General features: G+C 54.5%; 1 protein-coding gene across 2 annotated transcripts; it reads left to right on the top strand.

Annotated features, from left to right (window-relative positions):
* The first annotated feature begins 1,001 nt into the window (after positions 1–1,001).
* On the top strand, positions 1,002–14,630 carry BRINP2 (BMP/retinoic acid inducible neural specific 2). Of its 2 annotated transcripts, none has more exons than XM_056497687.1 (8): positions 1,002–1,173; positions 8,001–8,353; positions 10,367–10,557; positions 10,709–10,899; positions 11,257–11,362; positions 11,711–11,947; positions 12,107–12,329; positions 12,667–14,630. In XM_056497687.1, the coding sequence occupies exons 2-8, from the start codon at positions 8,067–8,069 to the stop codon at positions 13,781–13,783; spliced, it is 2,352 nt and encodes a 783-aa protein (XP_056353662.1). In that variant the 5' UTR covers positions 1,002–1,173; positions 8,001–8,066; the 3' UTR covers positions 13,784–14,630. The 2 variants fall into 2 exon arrangements, with proteins under 2 accessions (XP_056353662.1, XP_056353661.1); XM_056497686.1 differs by having other exon boundaries at positions 8,001–8,368.
* Positions 14,631–23,855: the final 9,225 nt, after the last annotated feature.

Here is a 23,855-nt window from a genome sequence, read left to right as displayed (position 1 = left end):
GCAGGAAGAACTGTGCTTACCAGAAATTACCCATTTTCAACAACCAAAGTGAAGCACAGAACTAAAACAGGGGGGATGTAGTGGGGTGTGTTTCAGCAGTGCTGTCTCCCTCCAACACCAACTGGCTCAGGATCAGGAGAAATCAGGAAAAATCAGAAAAAAAATACCCCAAACAAACAAACAAAAAAACCAAATGGGGAAAATTGGGGAAGGAAAATCAGGGGAAAATAAGGACAAATGAGCAGCAGTGTTTTGTAGGATGAGGCCCTCCTTTTGTGTTCCTTTTGGGGAGCACAGGGAAATCTCATTGGATGATCTCCGCAACGTCCTTCTACTGTTCTTTTTTTACCACAAACTCATTGAAAGGAGCTTTTTCATTCTGAAAAAATAATTTTTTAAAAAGGTGCAATTGCATTATTAACCTCCAACAAGCTTCTTTCCACCCTCCCTTTTGGAAACGAGATGCACCCCCGGGAGCAGTACCCCTGGAATGCTTAACGATGCGTGAAGAGGAGCAAGGAAGGGCTTTGGTGGGAGGTGTGAAGAACACAGATGGATAAAGAGAACACATTTTTAAAAACCACCCGAGAACAGTAAATCTGGTGTCACTGACGGCGTCTTCCCGCTGGTCACTGGCAATGACCGGCACAGGAGGTTGCTCAGAGAACCTGTGAGTGTGGATCCCTGCAAGCGCTCGACGCCAGGCAGGTGGGGCTTGGCCCAAACAGGCCTAGCGAAGGTGTGCCTGCCCAGGACGGGAGCGGGATGATGCCCAGGGTCCCGTCCAAGGTCCCCATTCCCCGAGCGCGGACTCCCGGGCTCGCTGCCCCCGGCCCGGGAGGCGGGAGCGGGACCCCGCGCCCCGCCCCGCCCCGCCCGCCCGGCCAATGGGAACGCTCGGGGCTGCCGGCGGCGGTTGTGATTGGCTGCGGCAGCTGCATATATTATCGGCGCGGCGCGGCGACCCCGCGCAGCTCGGCGGGGCCGGTGGCGGCGAGCTGCGGGGGCTGAGGGAGCGCGGGATGGTGGTGGCGGCGCCGCCGGGGCCCGCCCGCACATGGCGCGGCCCGGGGCCGGCGGGGCAGCGCCCGGGGCCACTGAGCCGGGGCGGATTGGGGCGGGACGCCAAGGAGAGGCGGCCGGTGCCCCGCCGGCGCTGATTTGGAGCCTGGGGTGAGTCTGCGGGGTCGCGGGGAGGACTTGGGGGACGGGGTTTGAGCCGGCCTGGGAATCCTGCCGGTGGCGGGGTGGGGAAGGAGTGGAGCGGGGCGAGCGGCGGCCCCGTAAGGGCGGAGATCCCGGGTACTAACGCTGGCTTGCTCGGTGACCTTGGTCAAGTTGTGTCCCCGCTCCGGGCTCTCTTCGCAGCCTCCCCGGCGAGCTCGGGTGTCGCGGAAGGCACCGAGTCCTTCCCGGGCGGGAGCCGCCTCGGCTCGATCGGCCCGGTGGGAGCGGGTGCCGGCGGGCTGCCGGGATAAACTGGATGGCCGGGATGCTGGGACCTGCCGCTGTGTGCTGAGTGCGCTGCTCGGTGTGGAATGCGGTGTAAGACACCTCGCGCCCGCAGGGACCGCGGGAGATGCCCCCGCAAATGTTAAAACACACATTTCTCCAATGGGCACCGATCAATCAATAGACTGTGGGGGAATCATTCCCCCACCGCAGGGTCCCGCCCCACCACCCGGAGCATCGGGCCGAGCAGTGGGTTCGGGACCCGTCAGGAGATGTTTGCTCGCCTGCCCGGCACAGGACGAGCAGCTCCGGCAGCCGGGAGTCCCCTCTGCCAGGTTCCTTTCCCTTCCCCTAAACACTCATCTTTCCCGTATGAAACAAAACTGTGTGTCTTTAAAGCGCTGGAGAGCATCAGCTGTCGGCGCAGCGATGCCCACCTGCCGTGACCCCGCAGGGGACCCGCGTGTCGCTGCCCCGAGTGGCGGTGGCGGGTCCCGGAGTGCCGCCGCTGTGCTCCCGGGGCCGAGCACTCTGAGCTGGGCGCTGCGGGGCTGAGTGGGACCTGCCGGCAGATGTCAGTGTCCCCTCTCTGTCAGCAGCCAGGAGGGTCCCTGCCAGCCTCGGAGATGTTGCAAGGAGGCCCCTGCACTTTTTCCGAAGCGGAGCTGTCTTTGGTGGCCGTTCAGTGACAGTTTGGAGACCCGGGGAGCAGCGGGGTGATGGAAAGGGGAGTGGCCCCACTCTGACATCCCAGAGGAGGGCTCCCTCTCTCTGCCCAACACCAGCCACAGCACCTTATTTATCCTGCACCGCTAAGGTTGAGCTACAATTGTGCATCACTGCCCATCTGTGACACTTGTCACTTGTGAAGAAGACAAGGCAGGGAAGGGAAGCTGTGCTCTTCATCTTGCATTGCCCCCAGCCCCTGCTTGAGGATGGTACTGGGCATGCAGGATCTGTTAGCGGGAAGGAGCCATCCTCCCTGGGGATGAGGCTGCAGGGCTGCACTCTTTCCCTGGCCCCTTGTGCGCAGGGTTGCTCTTTTTCCCCATCCCTTTGTGTGCAGGGATGCTCTCCCCTGGTCCCAAAGGTCCATCTGCAGGGATTCTTTGGTCTGAGAGCTCAGCACAAGGTGGGGAAGCTGGAGCTGCTGTTGCCATCACTGTTCTGGGGGAGGAGATTGTATTTGGCACATTTGCTTTATTTAAGAGGCTTTTTGCCTGTAGGTGTGAAAGTCTCGGGTGTGCAAAGCCAGAGGGCAGAACACATGGTACTGGTGCAACTTGCTGCATGCAGCTGCCATCTTCCCTGACAGCGGCCCAGGCTTCGACTCATTTGATGTCTTATGCAAATCCTTGGATCCCTGAGTCCTGGGATTTTCTGCTATTTTCCATTACTCTCATCTTCAAGTGTCTCGCTCTTGAGGATGTGAAGAAAAGCTAATAAAAGGAACCCAAGTCATTGAGTCCTACAGGTTTTCTAACAAGTCTCACGAGCTGAGAGGAGCACAGTGACTTAGAGTCCCTCGGCTATAGTGACTGAACAGGCTACAGAGGGTGGCTTGCGGGAGCCCAGTGACAATCTGTTCACAGCCACGGTTGTGATTCTCAGCACCGCGGCTCCAGCAGGACGGGAGACTCCGAGGTGGCTGTCCCCATGCTGACCGCCTGGAGCCGTGTCTCCGAGGCCGGCTGCCAGGTGGCTGCCAGCACCCTGCCGTGCCCACTTTGCCAGTGATTACCGCACTGCTGTCGCTCCGGCGGTGCCTGCTTCACTCTCTTAATTACTCCGGCAGATCAATGGGGCCCTGGCGCTTCCTTGGGAGTGTGTGGATACGAGCCCGGCGATGCAGCTCTTCACAAGCCACAATCGAGCTGGGCAGGGGACAGAGGAGGCAGCATAGGCAGGGCTGGCTGTAGGGAAGGTAGGTTCTGTGAAACCCCAGGTGAGACTGGTGACTCGGGAGCAATGGGAGCATCCTGCAAAAATTGAGCCTTTTGGGAATGTCTGTCCCGAGGTGTGCAAGCGGCAGAGTAAGAGGCGGCCTGGGCACCTGCGTGAATTCATAGATAGACATGGCTCAGCTGAGTCAATCCACTTCAGACGTTAAACTGCACTTAGCCTTTGCCCAGCCTCTTTTAAATGGCCTTAATTTGATAAAGCTTTTCCATGTTTAATGAGAAGGTGACTCAGTCACTAGGTTTGATGTTCACTCCTACTAAAAGACATCCGCAGGGAAATTGAGATCCCTCTCCATTGCTCCTGCACAGATGCACCCTTACTCCTACTGTTCCCCAGGGACCAGCTCCTGTGACTGGGCACATCCCACAGCTCTGCCACCAACTGGAGTCATGTACCTGCCATAGGCAGTGGGGTTTGCTTTGGCTCTGGGCTTCAGCTCGGTGTGTACAGAGATAGTTCTGGAATCTGGAATTTGGTAGTTCTGGAATCTTCCCAACGGCACCTGGCAAATACCACTGCCCCTCTCCCCAGTGCATGCTTCCCAGTTTCTGTATCTCGAGGTCTGCTCCTGCAGCATGAAAGGGCACAAATCAATGTTAATGTCCCTAACAATTAGCTAACGTCTTATTATTGAACTCAGCCTGATTAGTAGTGGAGCACGTGGCTCTGGAGGTGCTGTCGGCATGGAAGCAAGCAGGACCTCGTCATTACTCCAGTGTTACGCTGAGGATGTTGCTGCTGTCACTGTCAGCTCTAAGGGCAGTAGAGGGATGCTTATGCAGTCCACCGGAGCACCCCCATGTCACATCCCTCCTTGGGCCTCTCAGTTGATCCCCATTTTGGATGAAGACACCACCACAGAAGTGACCCCACTGCCATCCCCAGGGTGAGGGGTGCCTCTGGAAATTGCCACAAGCTCTTTTTAAGATGTAGCTCATGACAAGTGACAGTATGGGCCATGCATGAGCCATCACAGCAACATATGGGTGTTTTGCTGCAGGCAGCAGGGACACAGTGGGCTGCAAGAAGCTCAAGGGGACCTGGCCCTGGAAGAGGTTGTGGTCCTAGAAAAATTTGCCAAGAATATTTGCTTTGGCACTCTTCTTCCATTGCTTCGGGGTTTTTATAGAAGGGGAAAGAGGAGAAAAAAAATAACTGGAAGTTTTCCAACTTTTGTGATGTGAAACTCTAAATCAAAAGGAAGAAGAAAGAGTTGTCAGATGCTTCTCATCAAATCTTCATTTTTTTGGATCAAGGAAAAGTGGTTAGCAAGTTATTTCCAGCTCTAGTAGTAAGGTCAAGGGGGTTACTTGCTTCTAAAGAACTTTACTCCCCAGCATCCCAGGAGGATCCTGGTGTGAGCATGTGGAGGTGCACCCCAAAAAGCCTCGCCCCAGCCCCACAGAGCAGCAGTGCAGCCTGCCTTCCCCTCAAATCAGAGCCAGTTCCCTTCAGCTGTAAGGATTGAGGACTATACAGAGCTGTGGCAATATCTGCACATATTTATTTTCTATAACTCCTGATCGATAGGAGGAAATAAATTATCCCAGCTGACAATGATGCAGGAAAGCTGCTCCATGGGGATAAGTTGCTGCTTAGCTCAGTGCAGCCCCCACACAGGCCCTCCTTGCCCGTTGCTGCCCGACTTGGGACTTCCAGTTCCTGTTGGCAAGGATGCTGGTGTGCGTCAGCAGGCGTCCCCAGGCAGGACCTGCCCTCGGAGGAGCCGGCACACGTGGGGTAGGTAAGATGGATGTGTGAATACAAGCTCACTCAGCAAGGCTGGAAACTTTGCTTCATACCAGGAGGGAATCTTCACTGGTTTTGCACCAGTTTGCCCTGCCCAAGTGCTGGAAACACCAAATCGTATTTTTATTGCTCTGTAGTAAAACACAAAGTAGCCACAGGGAAACATGCCATGCTTAGCCTCAGACCTCAGAATGAGCTCCCCAGGGAAGCCATCAGAGCAGGCCTAAATGGTTTCTAGCTGGTCTAGGGACTACAGCCTAAGGGAGAAGGTGGCCCAAAGTGGGTCGATCCATAATATCTGTCCTCATGATGGTGAGCCAGATGTTTGCTGCCTTAGCTATGGTGGGAGAAGGGGATTTGGAGGGGAAGGAAAGCATGGGAAGCCTCTCTTGGCAAAGTCACATGGAAGTGCCCCCCAGGGTGGTAATGGCAAGGGGCTGGTTAGTGCTGGTGGGAAGCATTTAACCTCTAGGATGGTTTGATGGAAAAGACAATGGTCTACCTGGTGTGTCCCACCCCAAAAAAATCCCTTGTGTGCTTTGAATCAAAGGAAGGATACTCCTGTGTCTTTCTGATTTGCACCAGGAAGGCCTCAGGGAGGATGGTGAAGTGACTGGTGCAGAACCATCCCTACTGTCCCCAGTCTGTGGTGGTGTGAAGTGGTGATGGATGAGGCCAATGTCCCATGGCACTTGTGGAAAAGCATGTCCTTTAACCACTTAAAATCCCCCTGTAAGACCCAGGCTGTTACAGATATGTGGAGGGGGGAGAGTGGGACACAGCCAGGGAGCAGTCCCTGCCCAGCGCCACCTCATCTGGAGGTGGGTCAGGAGCCACTTAAAACCCATGGATGATGACAGGGGACGAGGTGACAGGATGTGCCAAGCCCGTTTGTGAGGCAACAGGCAGAGTCCCAGTGCACCAGATATTTAAACAACGTGTTTTGCTGTCACAGCCATATTTAATGCTACAAGCAGCGTGCTTCTATAGGCAGGGTTTAGAAGGATGCTGTTCAGGGATGCTGTACCCTCCCTTGGCTTCTCAGCTGAGATCCAGAGTGCTGCTTTCCTTCTTGTTGTGCGGGAAAGGGATCAAATCACCAAGGGTTTAGTCTGTGGTCAGTATCTAAACCACCCCTGAGGTTTGCTGCCAGATCCTGGCTCTCACCATTCTCTCCTGGACATGGCAGCTGGTCCTGGGTCAGCACAGCAGCAGAGCCCATGGCTGCAGGCAGCATGGACCTGGGGGTGGTTTAATCTTAAGCTTTGAGGATCCGTTTGCTTCCCAGGCCACATAAATTTTTAATTGAACCAGCAGATATTCCTTGCAAGGGGAGCAAGGTGCAGATTTGCTTCAGGCAGACTCTGCATCCCATCTGCCTGCTTCCCCTCGGCCCAGCTTTGGTTGCAGGCAGGAAAGCAGGCAGGGAGGATTACAGGGCAGCCAAAGTGCCTCATCTGCTCAGCAGTCACCCACACAGGCAGCACACAAGCAGCTCTGTGAGCCTCTGGCATCGGGTCCTGCCACATTTTGGGGGTGACAGATGCCCCCTCTAACACTTGAGGCACACAGTGAGGAAACCAGCCTGGCAATCCCTGCCCCCCCCAAAGCATGAGACAGCTTTGGACCAGGATTTGGTCACATCGTGGCTGTGGGGGACTCCACGTGCCAAGAGCAGGAGGCAGTGACTGGGCTGTTATGTGGCTGTCTGCCAAGCTGGGAGAAACCAGGGTGACACAACAAAAGTGTGTGGGGGAACAGTATCAACCCTGCCTGGTGCTCTTGCCACCCCACTGCTCTGGTGGTGCTCTGGCACCCCAGCTTGGTGATGCGAAAATCTCAGCTTTTGTTTAAAATTCACAGGGCCCTAGCCTCAAGGGCTGAGTGAGAAGCTGAGAAAGTGTAATCAAAGGGCACTCTTAAGGGTTTAAAAATAGAAGAGAGGGAGAAAAAAAATAGAAAAAAACATATTATTACATGTTAAAGCATGATGATTCATCTAGCAAAGTCCTATTTGGGAGAACGCAGGGCTGGTGTGTGCTTAGCAGGAATGGGCATTTGGACTTCAGCTGCCTTCCTGGAATAAAAAACATCTTCCCTGGCAGTACTGCAGCAATGGGATCTCTGTTTTGAGGCAAACAGATGTTTTTGCCTCACAGCACACCTGGCTTTGGCCAGACCTTGTGCAGCTCCCCATCTCCCACTTTTACTGGCAAATTCAGGCTCTGCCCTTGTGCTGTTGCCAGAAGAGCTCCATCTTTACTTTGCACTCAAAACACTACTTCCATCAGCCTAGCCAACCTTGGAGTGGACATCCATCCATCCATCCATCCATCCATTCATCCATCCATCCATCCATTCATCCATCTACTAGCAGGACACAAAGAGCAGTCTAACATCAACCACACATGATCCAGTCCATACCTGGAGATGCTCATTTTCCCAGTTCCCCATGATTATTATTTTTAGCTCCACCTGAAATGAGCTGCACATGCTTGTGCCATGCATCCCCACAATACAAGGTGGGGGCAGCCCCCCCACACGGGCACCCCACAGCAGCAATCTCAGCTTGACAGACTGATGTATGGCAGAGAAAAACATAGAGAAAAAGCCAGAAATTCTTCAAACACCCACCAGCCAGGGTTTCATTTAACTTCAGCAGCACCCAGCACCCCCAACCCCATAAACTCTTCTTTCCTGCGCCATGCCTGGTGCATGGCTCTCCCTGGAGCGCAGCTTTCCCTCTGTCAGCATCCCAGCAAGCATTCCAGAGCTGGGGTTGCTCCTGGTTCATATCTATGCCGCTGTCCTCACGGCTTCCCCGCTTGGCATTGCAGGTCGGGGCTGTCCCGGAGCATCGCCCTGGGGTGAGAGAATGAAGAAGGCGGCCGGGCAGCAGCAGGATGGGGCGGCAGGACCTCCCGCGTGCTGACGGGCCCCCACGGATGCTGCCGTGGCCGCTGGCCCTGCTGGCCCTGAGCGCCTGCTGCCGCTGGGCAGTGGCTGGTGGGGCGGGCAGCGCTGTGCCCCAGGGCCATGCCGCCCCCGCGACCCCCTCCTCTGCCTCCTCATCCTCCTCTGCCTCTGCCCGGGCGCCCCTCGACTGGCTCCTCACTGACCGGGGACCCTTCTACCGAGCTCAGGAGTACGTGGACTTCATGGAGCGCTACCGGCAGGGTTTCACCACCAGGTACAGGATCTACAGGTGAGAGGCTGTGGGCAGCTCAACTGGGGGACTGTGGGGGCATGCCAAAGTGGAGGCAGACCCTCTTTAATCCACATGAGCAGACCCCTGCGTGCAGGAGGCTGACCATTGGGACAGACAGCGGGGTGGGTGCATGTGAGATGCTGCTTTTCCTGGGAATATGATAGCAGCCCCCCCAGGATGCTGTGTGGCCAGGCTGGGCTGGGCTTCAGGCAGGATTTGCCCTAAGCTGGGTAGGATTTGGTGCACAGGTGGAGATGGAATCAGCCCTTATGGCAGGTGACACAGAACCCACTGGGCTGGATGAGTCTCGTGTACTCCAGGCAATTTGGACATCCTCTACCTACCCATCTTCTGCCACAAGGTGGAAACTGGGCACAGCTGAAGGGGCAATGTGCATGTGGTATCCACCTTCCAGGCCCTTTGGACAAAGATGCTCTTTTGTCCTTTTTCCATGCACAAAGATGTCTCTTTGTGCCAAGTTACTGAAACTGCCTAGACTGACAGTCCTCTGGGGCTGGGATGCTGCTGGAGCTGGAGGAAAGCCACCCTGACTGACCCCCTCGCATGCTCACAGTCCCATCAGCCCATGGACTGCTGCAGTGGGATGCTATATGCATGGGGGCTGAGGCTGGAGGGGTTTTCCTGCCAGCTGAGAACCAGGTTTGGCAGTGGTGGGGTCCATTCACCACAGCAAAGGGCCACTCCATGACAGCCTCTGTGGGAAACCCACTCCATTCCACAGCCTCCTGGACCTAACTGGGGCTGTCACCTCTGGCTAATGAGCCTTTTCCCTTCCACTCCCCACTGGAGCTGAGCCCTGGGGGCTTCCAGCAGTGAAGCAAAGCCTGGCCATGGCCTCTTGGGAATGCTGACGTGGGTGCCGGGATTGCAGCCTTGTTATGCAGCCTGGCACCCCCAGGGAGTTCCTCTCCTCTTTCCTCTGTGCTGAGGCTGCCATGCCAAGGAACCTGCGTCCTCCAGGGATGTTGCTGGTGACGGTGATGGGACAGAAAGGAGCAGCCAGAGGGATATCAGCTGGCTCACACCTCCCTGGAGGCAGAGAACCTGCTGTCAGCCTTCAGAGCTTGCTTTGCCTCTGGGATGGAGGGAGGGGAAATTGGCACCCCTGCCCCAAGGGAGTGTGTGTCCAAGGGCAGAGGCAGCATCCCCCCTATCTTGTCCTCAACTCTGCTACTTGGCCCCTGCATCCTATCTTCTGGGCCCAAAAGTCATGGTGGGAGACAGCCTGTCATCTGCCAAGCCCAGCAGCTGCTGCTTTGCACCCATCCACCCCTCACTCCTCCTCCCTCTCACTCTTTTCCCATTCAGCCCTGGTAAAACTGTCTGAAAGGCATCGCGTGGTTTTAATTAGAGCAAAATGCCAAAGATTAGGCTGAAATTTGCTGCCGGTTGTTTACAAGGCCATGGGGTTTTGGAGGCAGTGACAGACAGGGTGGCTGCTCCCTAGGGCTGGGCAAGGCTAGGGGGGCACATTCACAGCATCTGGGGTTCTGAGGGGACCCACCACCAACCCCACAACATCCCAATACCTCCAGCTTCCCACGAAATGCTGGTATTTAAAACCACGATACCCCCAGATGTTGGATTTTCACTTGGATCCATAGGCATCAGGCTGGAGGAGGGATGAGATCCAACCAGCCCAGTGGGCTGGAGAAGGGTCTAGCCCTGCCCTGGGCTGTGATTAATGCCTTCCGGAGGTGCTGGATTAATCAATATCAGGCATCTCCGCTGCTTGTAGCTCTTTATCACCATCAATGGCTTAGGGAGGAACGGTGCTTTTGTCCTGGCTGGATCCATAGCTGGCAAGTGCGTGCATCAGGTCCTTCACTTACGATGGGAAGGTCAGGATGATTCTAACAGCAGTTTTCCACCTGTCCTGAGCTGTCCCTTCAGGGACAGAAGGAAGGAGAACATGCTTGTGCAATGTCCAGACCCACTTCACGCCCTCTCCCCACTGCTGCTCTCCTCCCACAGAGAGTTTGCTCGTTGGAAGGTGAATAATTTGGCCTTGGAGAGGAAAGATTTCTTCAGCCTTCCGCTTCCCCTGGCCCCTGAATTCATCCGCAACATCCGACTGCTGGGGCGTCGGCCCAGCCCCCAGCAGATCACTGACAGCCTCATCAAGAAGTATGGGACACACTTCCTGCTGGCCGCCACGCTGGGAGGTGAGTGCTGGGGTGCCCGCTCCTGCTCACCCCCTCGCACAAGGACTGTGCAGAGAGGGAGAGTGGGAAAAGGAGCACTACAGGAGAAACACGGCCAAGAAAGGGAGCGGGGGGAGCCCAGCAGCCTTCCCAAGGTATTGTGTGTTCCCAGGAGAGGAGTCCCTGACCATTTTTGTGGACAAGCGCAAGCTGAGCCGGAGGGCAGAGCCTGCGGGGGGAGCTGGGAACAGCTCGGGGGTCTCGCTGGAGACGCTGCACCAGCTGGCAGCCTCCTACTTCATCGACCGGGAGAGCACCCTGCGCCGGCTGCACCACATCCAGATCGCCACGGCTGCCATCAAGGTGGGCAGGGGCCAAGGGAGGGGCCGGCGCTGGACACGGCAGCCCCGGCCTCACCAGCGGCCCCTCGGAGCTGGCCAGACCTCAAACAGCCTCACCTGGAGAGGAGAGAGCAGGGAGAGTGAACACTTCCCATTATTTATGGGAAATTGGGCACGCTAATAAAGGCACATTTTTCAGCGGGCTGCAGGCAGGGCTGCCGCCTGTCAATGAGCTAATTAGCAGATAATTAGTTCTCCTCTTTGGCCATAGCCCTGCTATGGGGAGCGGGGTTTGGCCAGTGGGGTCAGGGATTATCTACAGCATTCTCAGCCTTTGTCCCCTCTTGTATCCCTGACTACCTGTGTGTCCCTGCCCCAGGTGACAGAAACACGGACAGGGCCACTCGGCTGCAGCAACTATGACAATCTGGACTCGGTGAGCTCTGTCCTGGTGCAGAGCCCTGAGAACAAAGTGCAGCTCCAAGGTAGGATTGGGCTTGTGGGGATGTGGGGGTGGACAAATGCTGCCACGCTTGTGGTGCACAAGGGGTTGCAGGGGAGTATGCTGGCACGAGATGCTGCTTTTAATTTCAGGGCTGGGGAGGAGAGGGGATGAAAATAATGAACGCTGGGCAGGATGAGGTTGTTGCTTGTCTGCCAAGAGGAGCCAAGATCGATGCAGAGCCCAGACAAGCGGCTCCACAGCAAATTGATATGATAATCGTGTGAGGGTGGGAGCCCAGGGAGGGGGCAGGCTTGTGCCCCCTCGCCCAGATGATCTTTGGGGGGCTCCGTGCGTGCCCTGGTGCTCTCGGGGCTGCTCCCTGTTGCAGGGCTGCAGACAGTGCTTCCCTCCTACCTGCGGGAGAGGTTCGTGGCGGCCGCTCTCAGCTACATTGCCTGCGGCTCTGCCGGGGAGCTGGTGTGCCGCAGGAGCGACTGCCGCTGCCAGTGCCAGCTCGCCTTCCCCCGCTGCAACTGCCCCGAGGCCGACATCCAGGCGCTGGAGAGCAGCCTGGCCCAGCTGGGGCGAGCCTGGGAGAGCCACCATAGCCAGTTCGAGGAGTCAGGTGAGGCTGGGGCAACACCACCAAGCATCTCCTTCCCCTTGCCAGCAGCCCAGGCTTTGTGCTGGGTCTCCAGACCTCAGGTGGAGGGAGGTTGCTTTCAGCTCCACCTTCACCGCCTGCTCTCCAGGGTCCATTGACACCGTCTCCTTCTCCCCACAGAGGAGTTTCAGGCCCTGGTGAAAAGGCTCCCCACAGACCGTTTCCTGAACAGGACAGCCATCTCCCACTTCTGGACCATGGATCTGGATGTCCAGCATCGCTACCAACAGTTGGGCACCAGCCTGAAGCTGCTCTCCAGGAAAACCTACCGACTCATCCGGCGGCTCTTCAACCTCAGCAAACGCTGCCACCGCCAACCTCGCTTCAAGCTGCCAAAGGAGAGGTAGGGTGCCATGGCATCCCTTGCTGGGGACACTTCCCTGTGCCCCAAGGGTAGATCAGAGCCAGGGGCTACTTCCTTTTGGCTGTGACTGGAGAAGCTCCTACCTAGGAGGGACACCTGGGGGTGAGCAGGCAGCAGGAGTGGCTGTACCAGCTTGGAATGTGGCCCTGAGAGATAGGTCCAAACTTGAAGGTGAAAAATGAGGCTTGGTTTATGGGGGGGCAACCATCAGAGAAGAAAACAAACACAAGGTAGGCAGTTCTTCCATCCTTAGGGAAAGTCAGTCATATCCCAGAAGATGCCATCTAAGCTTCTCTTCTGTGTTTCCTTTGCACAGGTCCCTCCCTTACTGGTGGAGCCGCGCACAGTCACTCCTGTACTGCAGCGAGACCACAGTGCCTGGGACCTTCCTGGAAGAAAGCCACAGCTGTACCTGTCCCTCCGAGCAGCCCTCCTGCCAGGGGTCTATACCGTGTGCCTTGGGCGAGGGGCCAGCCTGTGCCAGCTGTGACCAGGACAACAGCACCCGCTGCGGGATCTGCAACCACGGCTATGTGCTCACCCAGGGCTTCTGCCGCCCTGAGGTGGCCGACTCCCTGGAGCACTACCTGGGGCTGGAGACCGACCTGCAGGACCTGGAACTCAAGTACCTCCTGCAGAAACGGGACAGCCGCATCGAGGTGCACTCCATCTTCATCAGCAACGACATGCGCCTGGGGAGCTGGTTTGACCCCTCCTGGAGGAAGCGCATGCTCTTGACCCTGAAGAGCAACAAGTACAAGCCTGGGCTGGTTCACGTCATGTTGGCCCTCTCTCTGCAGATCTGCCTCACCAAGAACAGCACCCTGGAGCCCGTCATGGCCATCTATGTCAACCCCTTTGGGGGAAGCCACTCAGAGAGCTGGTTCATGCCTGTCAATGAGGGCAGCTTCCCAGACTGGGAAAGGACTACCGTGGATGCCTCTGCCCAGTGCCAAAACTGGACAATCACCTTGGGCAACAAGTGGAAGACCTTCTTTGAAACGGTCCACGTCTACTTGCGGAGCCGCATCAAGTCTCTGGATGACAGCTCCAATGAGACAATCTACTATGAACCCTTGGAGATGTCAGATCCCTCCAAGAACCTGGGGTACATGAAAATCAACAGCTTGCAAGTCTTTGGCTACAGCCTGCCCTTTGAGCCGGATGCTATCCGTGACCTGATCCTCCAGCTGGACTACCCCTACACCCAGGGCTCCCAGGACTCAGCCATGCTCCAGCTGCTGGAGATCAGGGACCGGGTGAACAGGCTCTCACCCCCTGGCAAAATCCGCCTCGACCTCTTCACTTGCTTGCTCCGGCACCGGCTCAAGCTGGCCAACAACGAGGTGGCGAGGATCCAGTCCTCTCTGAGAGCCTTCAACGCCAAGCTGCCCAACGCGCTGGAGCCGGAGACGGGCAAGCTGTGCAGCTAACGGCTGGGAGCTCAGACTGCGGTGCCGGGGGCTGGGGGGAAAGACTTCCTGGGGAAGAGAGAGAAATAACCACCCTAAAAGTCTAACTCAAGGCCTTACCTTAGTGCCAACTGCGTGCTTCCATGGTACACCCAGCAACTGGCCAAAGAGACACAGGGCTCAAGTGGATGGAGGATGCCAGTGGGACTGAGGAGGAGGGATGGCTCATGCAGTGCAGACTGGCTCTGAGTGCAGGGACAGTGCCACTGTGGCCACCACGGAGGTGGCTGGGGAGGTGTGCCAATGGCCCAGGGGGTTGTGACTTGGCCAGAGGCAGCTGCTGGTCCTGCCAGAGCAGGTGCTTAACCTACCGTAAGGATCCCACAGTGGCAGCCTCCTCGCCACCCCAACTTTTGTAGTCTTTTTAAGAGGTTTCTACTGCACCTTTGCCTTTGCATCCCCCATGATCCATCCTGCAGCTGTCTCCTTGCACACGGTGCTGGTGGGGGTCCACAGCAAGGCCCTGGAGACCCAGCAGGTTTCCCCTGGGGCCTCTCCACGAGCACCTTGTGTCTGCTGCAGTGCTGAGGCACTGTATCACCCCTTGCCTGGGAAGGACCTGGCACCTGAGCCAGGGATGCTGCCATCACAGACACCGACAGAGACCTCTGGGCCATGATTCCCTACATAACAAAACAAAGAAAACAACAAAAATCCCCTAATGCAAAAGAAAGAAAAAGAAAATGTTTTATTTATGTATTTATTTATTTGGGACCATTTTTTTTAAGCCTTTTCATTTGGAGAGTGTCATTTCTTGTCAGTGGCTCCAGCCAAGAGGCATCTTAGTAAAATGTATCTGTTTAATATATTTTTTAAAAAATGCCTTTTTTGAGCAAAAGAGCAACCAAAACCAACTGAGATTAAAAAAAAAAAAAAAAAACAAAACAAAAAACCAAAAAACAGAACAGTTACTGTCATCCCTAGCCCTGGCTTTTCCTGTGCTGTATGGCTCCCCTCCCTCCCTTCTTCCTGGTGGTGCTGCCACTGCTGTACTCTGTGCCTGACTGGAATATCAAGCAGTGGAGCTGCCCGGCTGTCAGATGGGAGTGCCGGGTACCCAGACAAGCAGAGCTCACTGGTCCAGTGGCTGCCCTCATTCCTTGGCCAGGGATGAGCCAGGGAGAGGAAAGAGCCTACCCTCTGACTGCAGTATCCCAAAGGGAGGGCCAACAGAGGGGATGGTGCAGGGGTAAGGAGAGGGGTGTATCAGTGTGCAGATCTGAGCCTGCTTTCTAATCCTCCACAGCTGGCAAAACTTGTCTGCTGCAAAGGCAGTAAAAACCCAAACTCATCCATCCTGCTTCTGTCACCCGCCTCTCCCCCATCCTTGGGCTGGGCAGATAAAGAGATAAGCGTGAGGAAAATAATACCAGGAGAGATAAAGAGACAGACAAGAAGAAAATAAAACAGGGATAGATAAACCATACTTACTATTTATATTCCCTGTCTAATCTATCAATCCATCAGGCTGGCTATTGTGGTTATAGCAGCCCTCAATCTGTCACCTAGACTTCTATTTTCCACACATCTGTCTTCCTTTGCCCACCTCTCCTCTGTTTCTCCCAGTTCTAAAGGAAAAAAAATCAGGCAGTTAAACACACCAGGAGGAAATGTGAAGTCAAAGCCATCCTCTGGGCTTCCCAGGCAGACATTAGCCTGGGGATGGGGAGGGCATAGGCATGAAGGCCAGCAGTGCTCCTGAGCAGGCAGGGCTGCCTGGAGCATTCCCAGCTAGTGAAATTATTTTGGCTTCTCCTGTACATTTTCGATCTCATCACTTCTTGATTGTCCAGAGAAGCGGTGGCTGCCCTATCCCTGGAAGTGTCCAAGGCCAGGTTGGATGATGCTTGAAGGAATTTGGTCTACTGGAAGGTGTCCCTGCCCATGGAAGGTTAGAACAAGATGAGCTTTAAGGTGTCTTCTAACCCAAACCATTCTAGGGTTCTCCCCATCATCATGTGGGCCATGTGTCAGTCTAACATTCCTTGACTCCATCCTGTCTCCTCTAGACAGAGCATTTCCTACCATGTTTTTCAGTGCCCTCAACCAGTCCCACATCCTAAACCCATGTGAACATGAATGCAAGAGCTGTTGGGGTGACTGACAGCACCTCAAGGTTCCCACCAAGGAATGGACCCTGGACTTCTCTAGCTTTGTGTAGGTTCCAGATGGATGTAGGTGATGCCCTAACAGTCCCATGTGTGAGAAGAGAGATGGATGAAGGCCATTTACTTTTAATTTGATGCAAAAAATAAAAAGTGGGGAGTAGGGGGAGGCAGGCAGCTGGAAGGATGAGCCATCAGCTCTTTGCATCCTCAGCAATTGCCCCTGGGGCTGCACTCTCCTCTCTCCACAGCCCCCAGCAAGATCCATAATCTATTGCCCAAAAGCACCAAGTTTGGCCCAAATTGCCAGTTCCCATTAGGAATGAAGCTGTGCATGGCATTCCAAAGCTGGCAGCTGCACAGCCCTGTCTCAGCAAAAAGCATCCCATTGGGACAGGCAGACAAGGCCTTGGTCATGTACCCCCAACACCACAGGGCTGCACCCCCTCTAACTCAGTGACAGAGAAACAGAGTTGGTTCCTTGAATTTGGCTGCTAAATTGCTGTATTTTGGGAGAGAACCGCTTCCACCTTTTTTGGGGATGTGTGTGAGTTAAAGAGCAGCAGCAGCAGCAGGAGCATGCATGCCCTGGGAGGGCACTGCCAGGCTGGGTGGGAATCTCAGCTGGAAGCAGCCAGGTCCTCCCATCCCTGCTCAGCAATTAAGGCGCTCAGTGGAGGTGATTAAAAGGATGAGGTTAATAACTGGAGGTCAGCGTTTGATTACCTTGCAGTGCTTTCCCCGGCATAGAGCAGTGCTGATGGCAGCAGGGCTGGCTGGAGAGCTGCTGCTGCACAGCACCGGCAGGATCTGGCCTCAGATGGAAACAGCCAGTGTGACACCCTGAACCAGGAATTCAGCATCAAACACATTAGGTTTTAACAACTGTTGTGTTTGGGGTTGTCCGTTTTTAGGCTCTGTGTTTATACGAGATTCTCTGCAGTACAAAAGCCAGAATATGGGCTTTAAATAACAAATTTAGCTCCTCAATTACTTGACTGCAAACACTCTGGTTCCTTTCAGACATGTTAGTTTAGCAGCATTGTCAGGAAAAAGGATGCCAGGGAGAGGCCAGGATGTTTCACCCCCAGCCCAAGCAGCAGGATGGGGTTATGTGCACAGTTCTCCCAGGGCAGTGAGAGCTCATCGCCCCCAGGCTGGGGCTGATCCTAACTCCATTTCCCATCCTGAGACAGATGGGTGATGGGCTGCAGCTGAGCAAACAGCCCACAGCTCCACCTATGTCACCTATACCCTTTTCCCCCTTTTTCCATAGCACTGGCTGAGCCTCCAGCCCCGTGTGCCATGAGGTGGTGCTCTTTAGCCTCCTGGCCCAGGGGCATTTCCACATCAGGCTGGGCCCAAATAGCAAGGACAGTTTTTCCATGAAGAGAAGAGCCAGCATGGAGAGAGGCTGTGAGGCTAAGTCTGCATTCTTGCTCCAGCCTGCCTCAGTTTACCCCTTGTGGCTCCCAGCTAATGCTGCGTCAGCCTAGGAGAAGAACATGGATGCATGGGAATTAAAACATCCCAGAGGAGGAGAGAGGGCTAGGAGGGTTTCAGGTAACACTCTTCCCTGGCAGAAACTCCTTAGGTTTGCATATGAACAGCACACTGGTGCAGATGTTGCTTTTAATCCATCGCCGTGGTCTCTGGGTTCAGGCTGCAGGATGGGCAAGAAGCGAGAATCAGACGTTTGGCTTGGCAGGAAGCTTCATGCTGAGCGCTTTGCCCAGGGCACCTCTGGCTCCGTTAGCCACACAGCAGGTAGCTGCCAGCAGGTCTGCTCTGTGTTTGACAGCGTTTCTGGGGGAGGCAGGAGATGCCAAGCTGCCTGTGGCCCTCTCTGCCCCAGCACAGGGCTGCTCTGGCTCCTTCCTTAAAACTCAGTTTCACCACAGGTACCAGAGGTGGTCCTGGGCACACATGGGATCACCTCTCACTCTCCAGCTAACCCAGCAGATGGTAGGATGAATCCCAGGAAATCGGCATCCCTAAGCCGGGCAACGCTGTGGGCAGAGCTGCTCTGCCAACACATGCCCATGGAATCTCGTCATTCTCTTCACGCGCCAGGCTTGTGGGTTGGTGGGGTTTGCCACCAGCTCCCTGTGCTTCCCCTGCCTCTCCAAAGCCCAGCAACATCTGCATAGCCAAGAGGCAAAGCAAAACCTCGCCGGCTCTTTTTTAGCCTCATGTTTTTGTTCTTCTTCCTCCTCCTTGTGACAAGCTCAGAAGTGCAGTCAAGGTGGCAAATTAGCACCAGAGCCTCATTAATTGGCAGGCAGGAGCCTTCTCCTGCTGTTTGGGCTGTCATCAGCTGCTTCAGCACATTTTCAGCTTCTCTCTCTTCCAGTCTGTTTTCCCCCTTCACTAGTGCTGGGCTGTTTTTCCTCTCTGCCATCTCTTTCAAAGCCATCTAGGGCTCTCATCCTCCCATGCCATGCTCCCTGGTGTTTCCTCTCTGGAGAGAATTTACAGGGCCTGTGGTAAATGGCCTTTTCTTAAAGGAGAATGAGGGGAAAATTAACCTCCTGAAATGGTGGTGACCTCAGCTTCTTCCTCCCTCTTCCTCCTCCTCAACCTCCTTCCACAGTCTCTGAAGGAGGCAGGAGAATCAGCACAGAACAGGCAAGAGGGAGGTTTCTGCAAGCACAGATATGCAGAAGGTGTCCCAGCCACCCTCCTGTGTCCCCACTAGGAGCTCAGTGGGAACCTGGGATGACTCAAGCTGGTAGGGACCTCAGGAAGCTGCAGTCCCAGTTCCTCAATTCCCTTCTTCCCTCCCCACCAACTCCTCCTTAAGTAAAGATCAAAAAGGATAAGCTCACCCACCCAACCCCACTGCCTACACCAACCCTTGGAGTGCCCTCAGCTGCTCCTCAGCTCTTAAGGAGAACCTAGACACCTCTTTAGACATCATCAAATAAAGTCTCTAAACTGCAGCCCATTCTGCAAGTGGAAAACTTTGCAGAGGACCAGGGATGACGATGGCAAATTGCTTTCTCCTCCCTGAGCCCACAGCTGGGAGCTGCTGCTGCCAGCAGCAATATCCCCACCCATTAAATACTGGTGCCCTGCTCTGGGGTGTCAGCACAGCCAGTGTAAATCAGCCCTGCTGGAGCCAGGAACACAGCTGATCCACAGCCAGGAGTCTGGCTGGAGGATTTACCTCATCCACTGGACCCTGACCCCTTCCTGGGATAGAGCTCCCCTGGGACCCTCAGAGCTGCCCCAGGACCGTGCTTCCACAGGACCTCTAAGCTGTGCTCCTGGACCAAGGGTTGAGACAGTCAAATTTTGGGATGGGATAAAATTTGAAGGGATTTTCCTCTAGGGTGGAATAAAATAAAAAAAAATCTGCAAGACATACCTTTTGCTCCTACTGCATATGCCAGGAGTGGAGGCTGACTGGATGGAAAGAAAGAAGGAGAAGAATCAGTCAAATTATTTTTAAAAGTGCTATCCCAGCCTACAGGCATCCTCTTCTCTGCACACAAACCCTCCAGGGATATGCAAACCCTCCCAGCCCATCTGCCTCAAAAATCAGCAGTGGTTGCAACATCAGCTACCACCTTCCAGCTTTTCCCTTAAAGTGATTCCCTGCAATGGTTCCTCATCCTTTCCTTGCCCCTGGTGGTATTGATCCACTCAGAAAGATGGGAATTGAAGGAAATAAAGAGTCTTAAGGGCCTATTTCTCCACCTGTAGCCCATTTTATCACTGGGAGAGACCTCGTCAGGAGGATTTATCTCCCACCTTGTTTTCCCAAGCTAGTTTCTATGGTTGTTACACCAACAAAACAGTAAAAAAAATGTGGCACATAAACCACCCCAAATAGTGTCCAGGGATGTGATATCCTATGAGTACCAGGAGGCTGCTGGGAGAAGAGTGTTGTTTGGATTGGGCCTGCTCCATTCAAGTCATGTCCTCATTGGCCATAGATCAGAGGACTCTTCCAAAGTCCAAGAAACTCTACTGAAAAGAGATTCCTTCTCTCCTGAGACTTGGCAGTGGTGTTGGGAGCAACATTCTCAGAAAGGCTCCTAGGGGACCTGAATCAGCAATTACCCAAATTAGTTTCTAATGGCTTTTATCTCCTAATTTCTACTTTGTCAAGTGCTAAAATCCATTAATAATCAAGAGACCATGTGGAAAAACATTTAACATCCCAGCTGCCAAGAGCTCCCACCCTGTCACACTCTAACACAGTTACAGAAGAGGAGAAAAATAATAAAGTATTATTTTTAAATCTTAAATCCAACTCTCCAGTTAAACTGTCTCCTGCTTTTGCTGATCAGCAGGATAATGGGACAAATTCATGTATGGAGCAGTAGATCCTGAACCTCCCATCTTGCTCCTCTCCTGCCCTTGCTGGACAAAGGTTCCCTACGTGCCTTGTCCCTGTGTTGGTTCCTTCCTAGAGGGACCCAAAGATTGGTGGCCAGGGTTTGTGACACCCCTGATCCAGCCTGTACCTGGTGCTTCCCATCCAAATGAAGGCAGGGTGCTGTCTTCCATGAGATAGGCATGTCCACACAGTCCTCCATGGGTTGAGGTGGACCCTTACCACCCCAGGGCTGGTCCCTTGCCCTCTTCAATAGCTCTGCCAAAATACTGTAGCCCTTCATTCCACTCCCACCTCCTCCAAGTCTCTCAGCTTTATTCATTCCTTATCTTGGCCTTGCAGAGCCGACCTCAGCCCTCCAGCCACGACTCTCTTTGCTCAGGTGGAAATCCACCCTACAGCTCTCCTCGCTCAGGTGGGAGTCCACCCCCATCTTGCTTCAATTTGCATCATCACCCCTCTTCTAATCACCTATTTGAACAGTTTAATGAGCTTCTAATAAAATACTGCATTTCTGAAGCTCCCTGTGATGGAATAATTCCCCTCAGTGTCCCCAGAGGAACACACACAACTGTTGCATGGCATCGACCGGGGCTTTCTCTCTGTGTCTAGGCTGCTTCCCCAGCAGCAGCACCCCTGGAAAGAGGAGAGAAACACAGCCCTGCATCCAGGCCAGAGGTTGCTGCCTGAGCAACTACAGAGGTGGGCACAAGGATCCAGGAGGCACAGCCAGAGGTGAACTTTGGCCATGATTGCCTGTGGGAAGAAAAAATGGGAGCAAGGAAGGAATTGCGTATTGCTGCATGAATAGGCTGTGGGACCTGCTGGGAGCAGGGAGGATGGGGGAGACATGGGAAGGCTGAGTAGGGTCAGTGCCTGCAACATCCCCATCCCAGTGGGGTGGCTGTGGGGTGGTGTTGGGGGACACAATCTCAGGTGGATGTGGGACAGCCTGGTTTAAAGAACACTGTTGTCCAATGTCCCCTGGCCTCACTACATTTCTCCTTCTTCTCTTGCCAAGAGGATGGTGACCTGAAGAAGGAAATTGAGATGCTTTTCTTATCAGCTTAACCATTGCTCAGAGGCAGAATCAAGAGTTATTGTGCCGGTACAGCAAACCCAGTATCCCCTCAGAACCAGTAATTCCTTTTTCCACCTGACTGGACATCTATCAGGCTGCCCAAGGCCTGAAGGGCACCTGAAGACCTATCCTGAGCTCGTACACCTCAAACAGCCCAGGTTCAGGTGTTGGCCTCACAGAGATGATCAGATTGCAGTGGCATATGACCACCTTGGGGCTGGACCCCTGCCAGCCAGGATCTGGACTTGGTTAGGACATCAGTCCCTTAGTGACCTGGGACATGCACATTCATTCCCTGCTTCCTTCTCCAGCTCTCAGCAAGGCTCAGCATCTGGTTATGGATTTGTGTTTTGCTGTTGGCTCACACATCATTAAAGAGCTGCTGTGATGTTGGCTCAGGACCTGCAGGCTCTGGGCACTCCTGAGCCACCCATTGACAGCTGCTCTGTGGGCACATCCATACATGGACTGAATGGATATGGACTCCACCATGGAAATCCCTCTGGGACATCCCTAGGGATGCACAACATCACCCAGAAGCAAACCCCTGCACAGGCTTTCCTACAAGATGGTGGAATCCATGTCATCTAATTAGGAGGTGATGGGATGCTGGGATGGGATCCGAATGCTTTCCAGGGTTTTGCCCTGACCAAAAGAGAGTTTCTGGGGGTGAGGTGTAGTAAGTGTAGTAAGGTCACAAACTGAAATATATCCAGACGCATACAGTACATAAAACTACAGTCTGTTTCCCCTCTAATTGGTAATAAATGTAAATGTTTAGTTATGCCTGGCTTGGGAGCTATGAAAAACACATCTGGCTGGCTGGTTTTCCTGCCTGCCATCTGTAGCCAAAGGGAAAAGCGAGAGGCGCATGTGTGAGCACCTGAGGAAGGCACCAGCAGCAGAGAGGAAGTGGGAGCAGGAGAGAGGAGGAGGAGGATGATTGCTGGAGCAGGTTGGCATCAGAGGGTAGTCTCTGGCCCCAGCTTTTCTCTGCTCATGGGGACCTCCAGGTAATTCATCTGCTTGGTTCTTGCTCCTCTCCCAGGTAATGCAACCCACAAAGGAATGGCTCATGCCTTCCAGAGCTGCTGACACAGAATTCCCTGGCACTGAGGGGAGAAACAAAGCCAGAAAGTCCCAGGAGGTCTCCTCCTGGCCATTAATTACCATTAACCAGAAGCTCTGATCTGATCAAACCTTGAGCAGCGCTTTATGCATCCCTTCATGCAACCAAAAGCCTTTACAGCTGAAACAGCCAGACCACTGCTGGCAAGGAAGGGATGTTCTGTCCTCCCTGCCCCTGTCCCAGAGCTGTCCTTATGTCCATAACACCTGACTTGCAGCACCATCCCCACCAGCTAAAGACTGGGAGGAAACCACTGACCTAAAGAAGAAAATGCAGCCCCTTTCCAGTTCTAAAAACTTTCTCAATGCCAGGTCCCCAGGGCTGAGGAAGTTTGGAGAGCTGAAAAAGCTAGTGAGTACAGAAAAACAGGTCTGGTACAGAATTAAGCACAGGGGGAAGCATAGATTCGCCCCCTCCAATGCATCTGGTTTCCTCTCCCAGAAACTGCTCCAGCCTCATGCCACAATCACCATTGCTTGCTGGACTCACACCTGCCCCATCCCAGCTGGAGTTCTGGCCCCCAGCAACTTTCCTCCTCCTCCTCCCCTGCCCGTCTGGTTCACTCTTATTCTGGCAGCACCGCCTCTTACTTTGAAGCAGGCTTTTCTTGGAGAAGCAGCTTCGCTTCCCAGACCGTCCCCAAAGAGCCTGCGAGTGCTCGCGCTCTCTGGTCCCTCCTCCTGCCTTGATCAAGGCTGAAGGCTGAAATCCAAGAGCATTGATCAAAGCGGCTTCTTCGGGCGAGATTCGCTGGCAAGGAAAAGCAACAGTTGTTGAGGAGCTGCTCCAAGGGGCCAGCGGCTCCCTGCCAGGAAGGAGGTGGTAGCGGTGGGTAGGAGGTGAGGAGGACTTCATGGCACCCAGGGCAGCGAAGTGAAGGGTTTTCACTGCTCGGTAAGATTGTAGGAGAGAGGGGTGCTGCCTGCTCCCAAGGCGTTTGGGACTGGGCAGCAGGCAGATATCCTGATTCTGAGCTCTCCTAGGCAAAGATGCAACTTTACTACGCACGGCTGGGACAGAGATGAGTAACACCTGGGCACAGTGTGCTGTGCCCAGGGTCTTTCGCCTTGACACAAAAGTCCCCCATTCCTGGGCCAGCCCTAAAGCAGTCTGGACTCCACAGAGTGCCTTGAAGAGCAGAGGGCTGGCAGAGCCAGCCAGCAGCCCCTGGTTCCGTGCCGAGCCATGGGGCTGGGTGCCAAGGTGCTCGTGCCAAGGTGAAAGCGGAGAGATCAGGCAGCCAGATGGCATCCTCCCACAAAAACAAGCACGGGACACAAAACAGCTCATCTGCCATCGAGGGCTGAAGCCGCCCGATGGGGCTCGTGGTTGCCCTGAGGGAGGTGTCCCATGAGGGAAGGGGGCAGCAGGAG

The sequence above is a fragment of the Oenanthe melanoleuca genome, chromosome 8, assembly GCF_029582105.1.
Source record: "Oenanthe melanoleuca isolate GR-GAL-2019-014 chromosome 8, OMel1.0, whole genome shotgun sequence".
Lineage (NCBI taxonomy): Eukaryota > Metazoa > Chordata > Aves > Passeriformes > Muscicapidae > Oenanthe > Oenanthe melanoleuca.
Note: the sequence above shows the minus strand (reverse complement) of the source record. Positions and strands in the feature narration are given on the sequence as shown.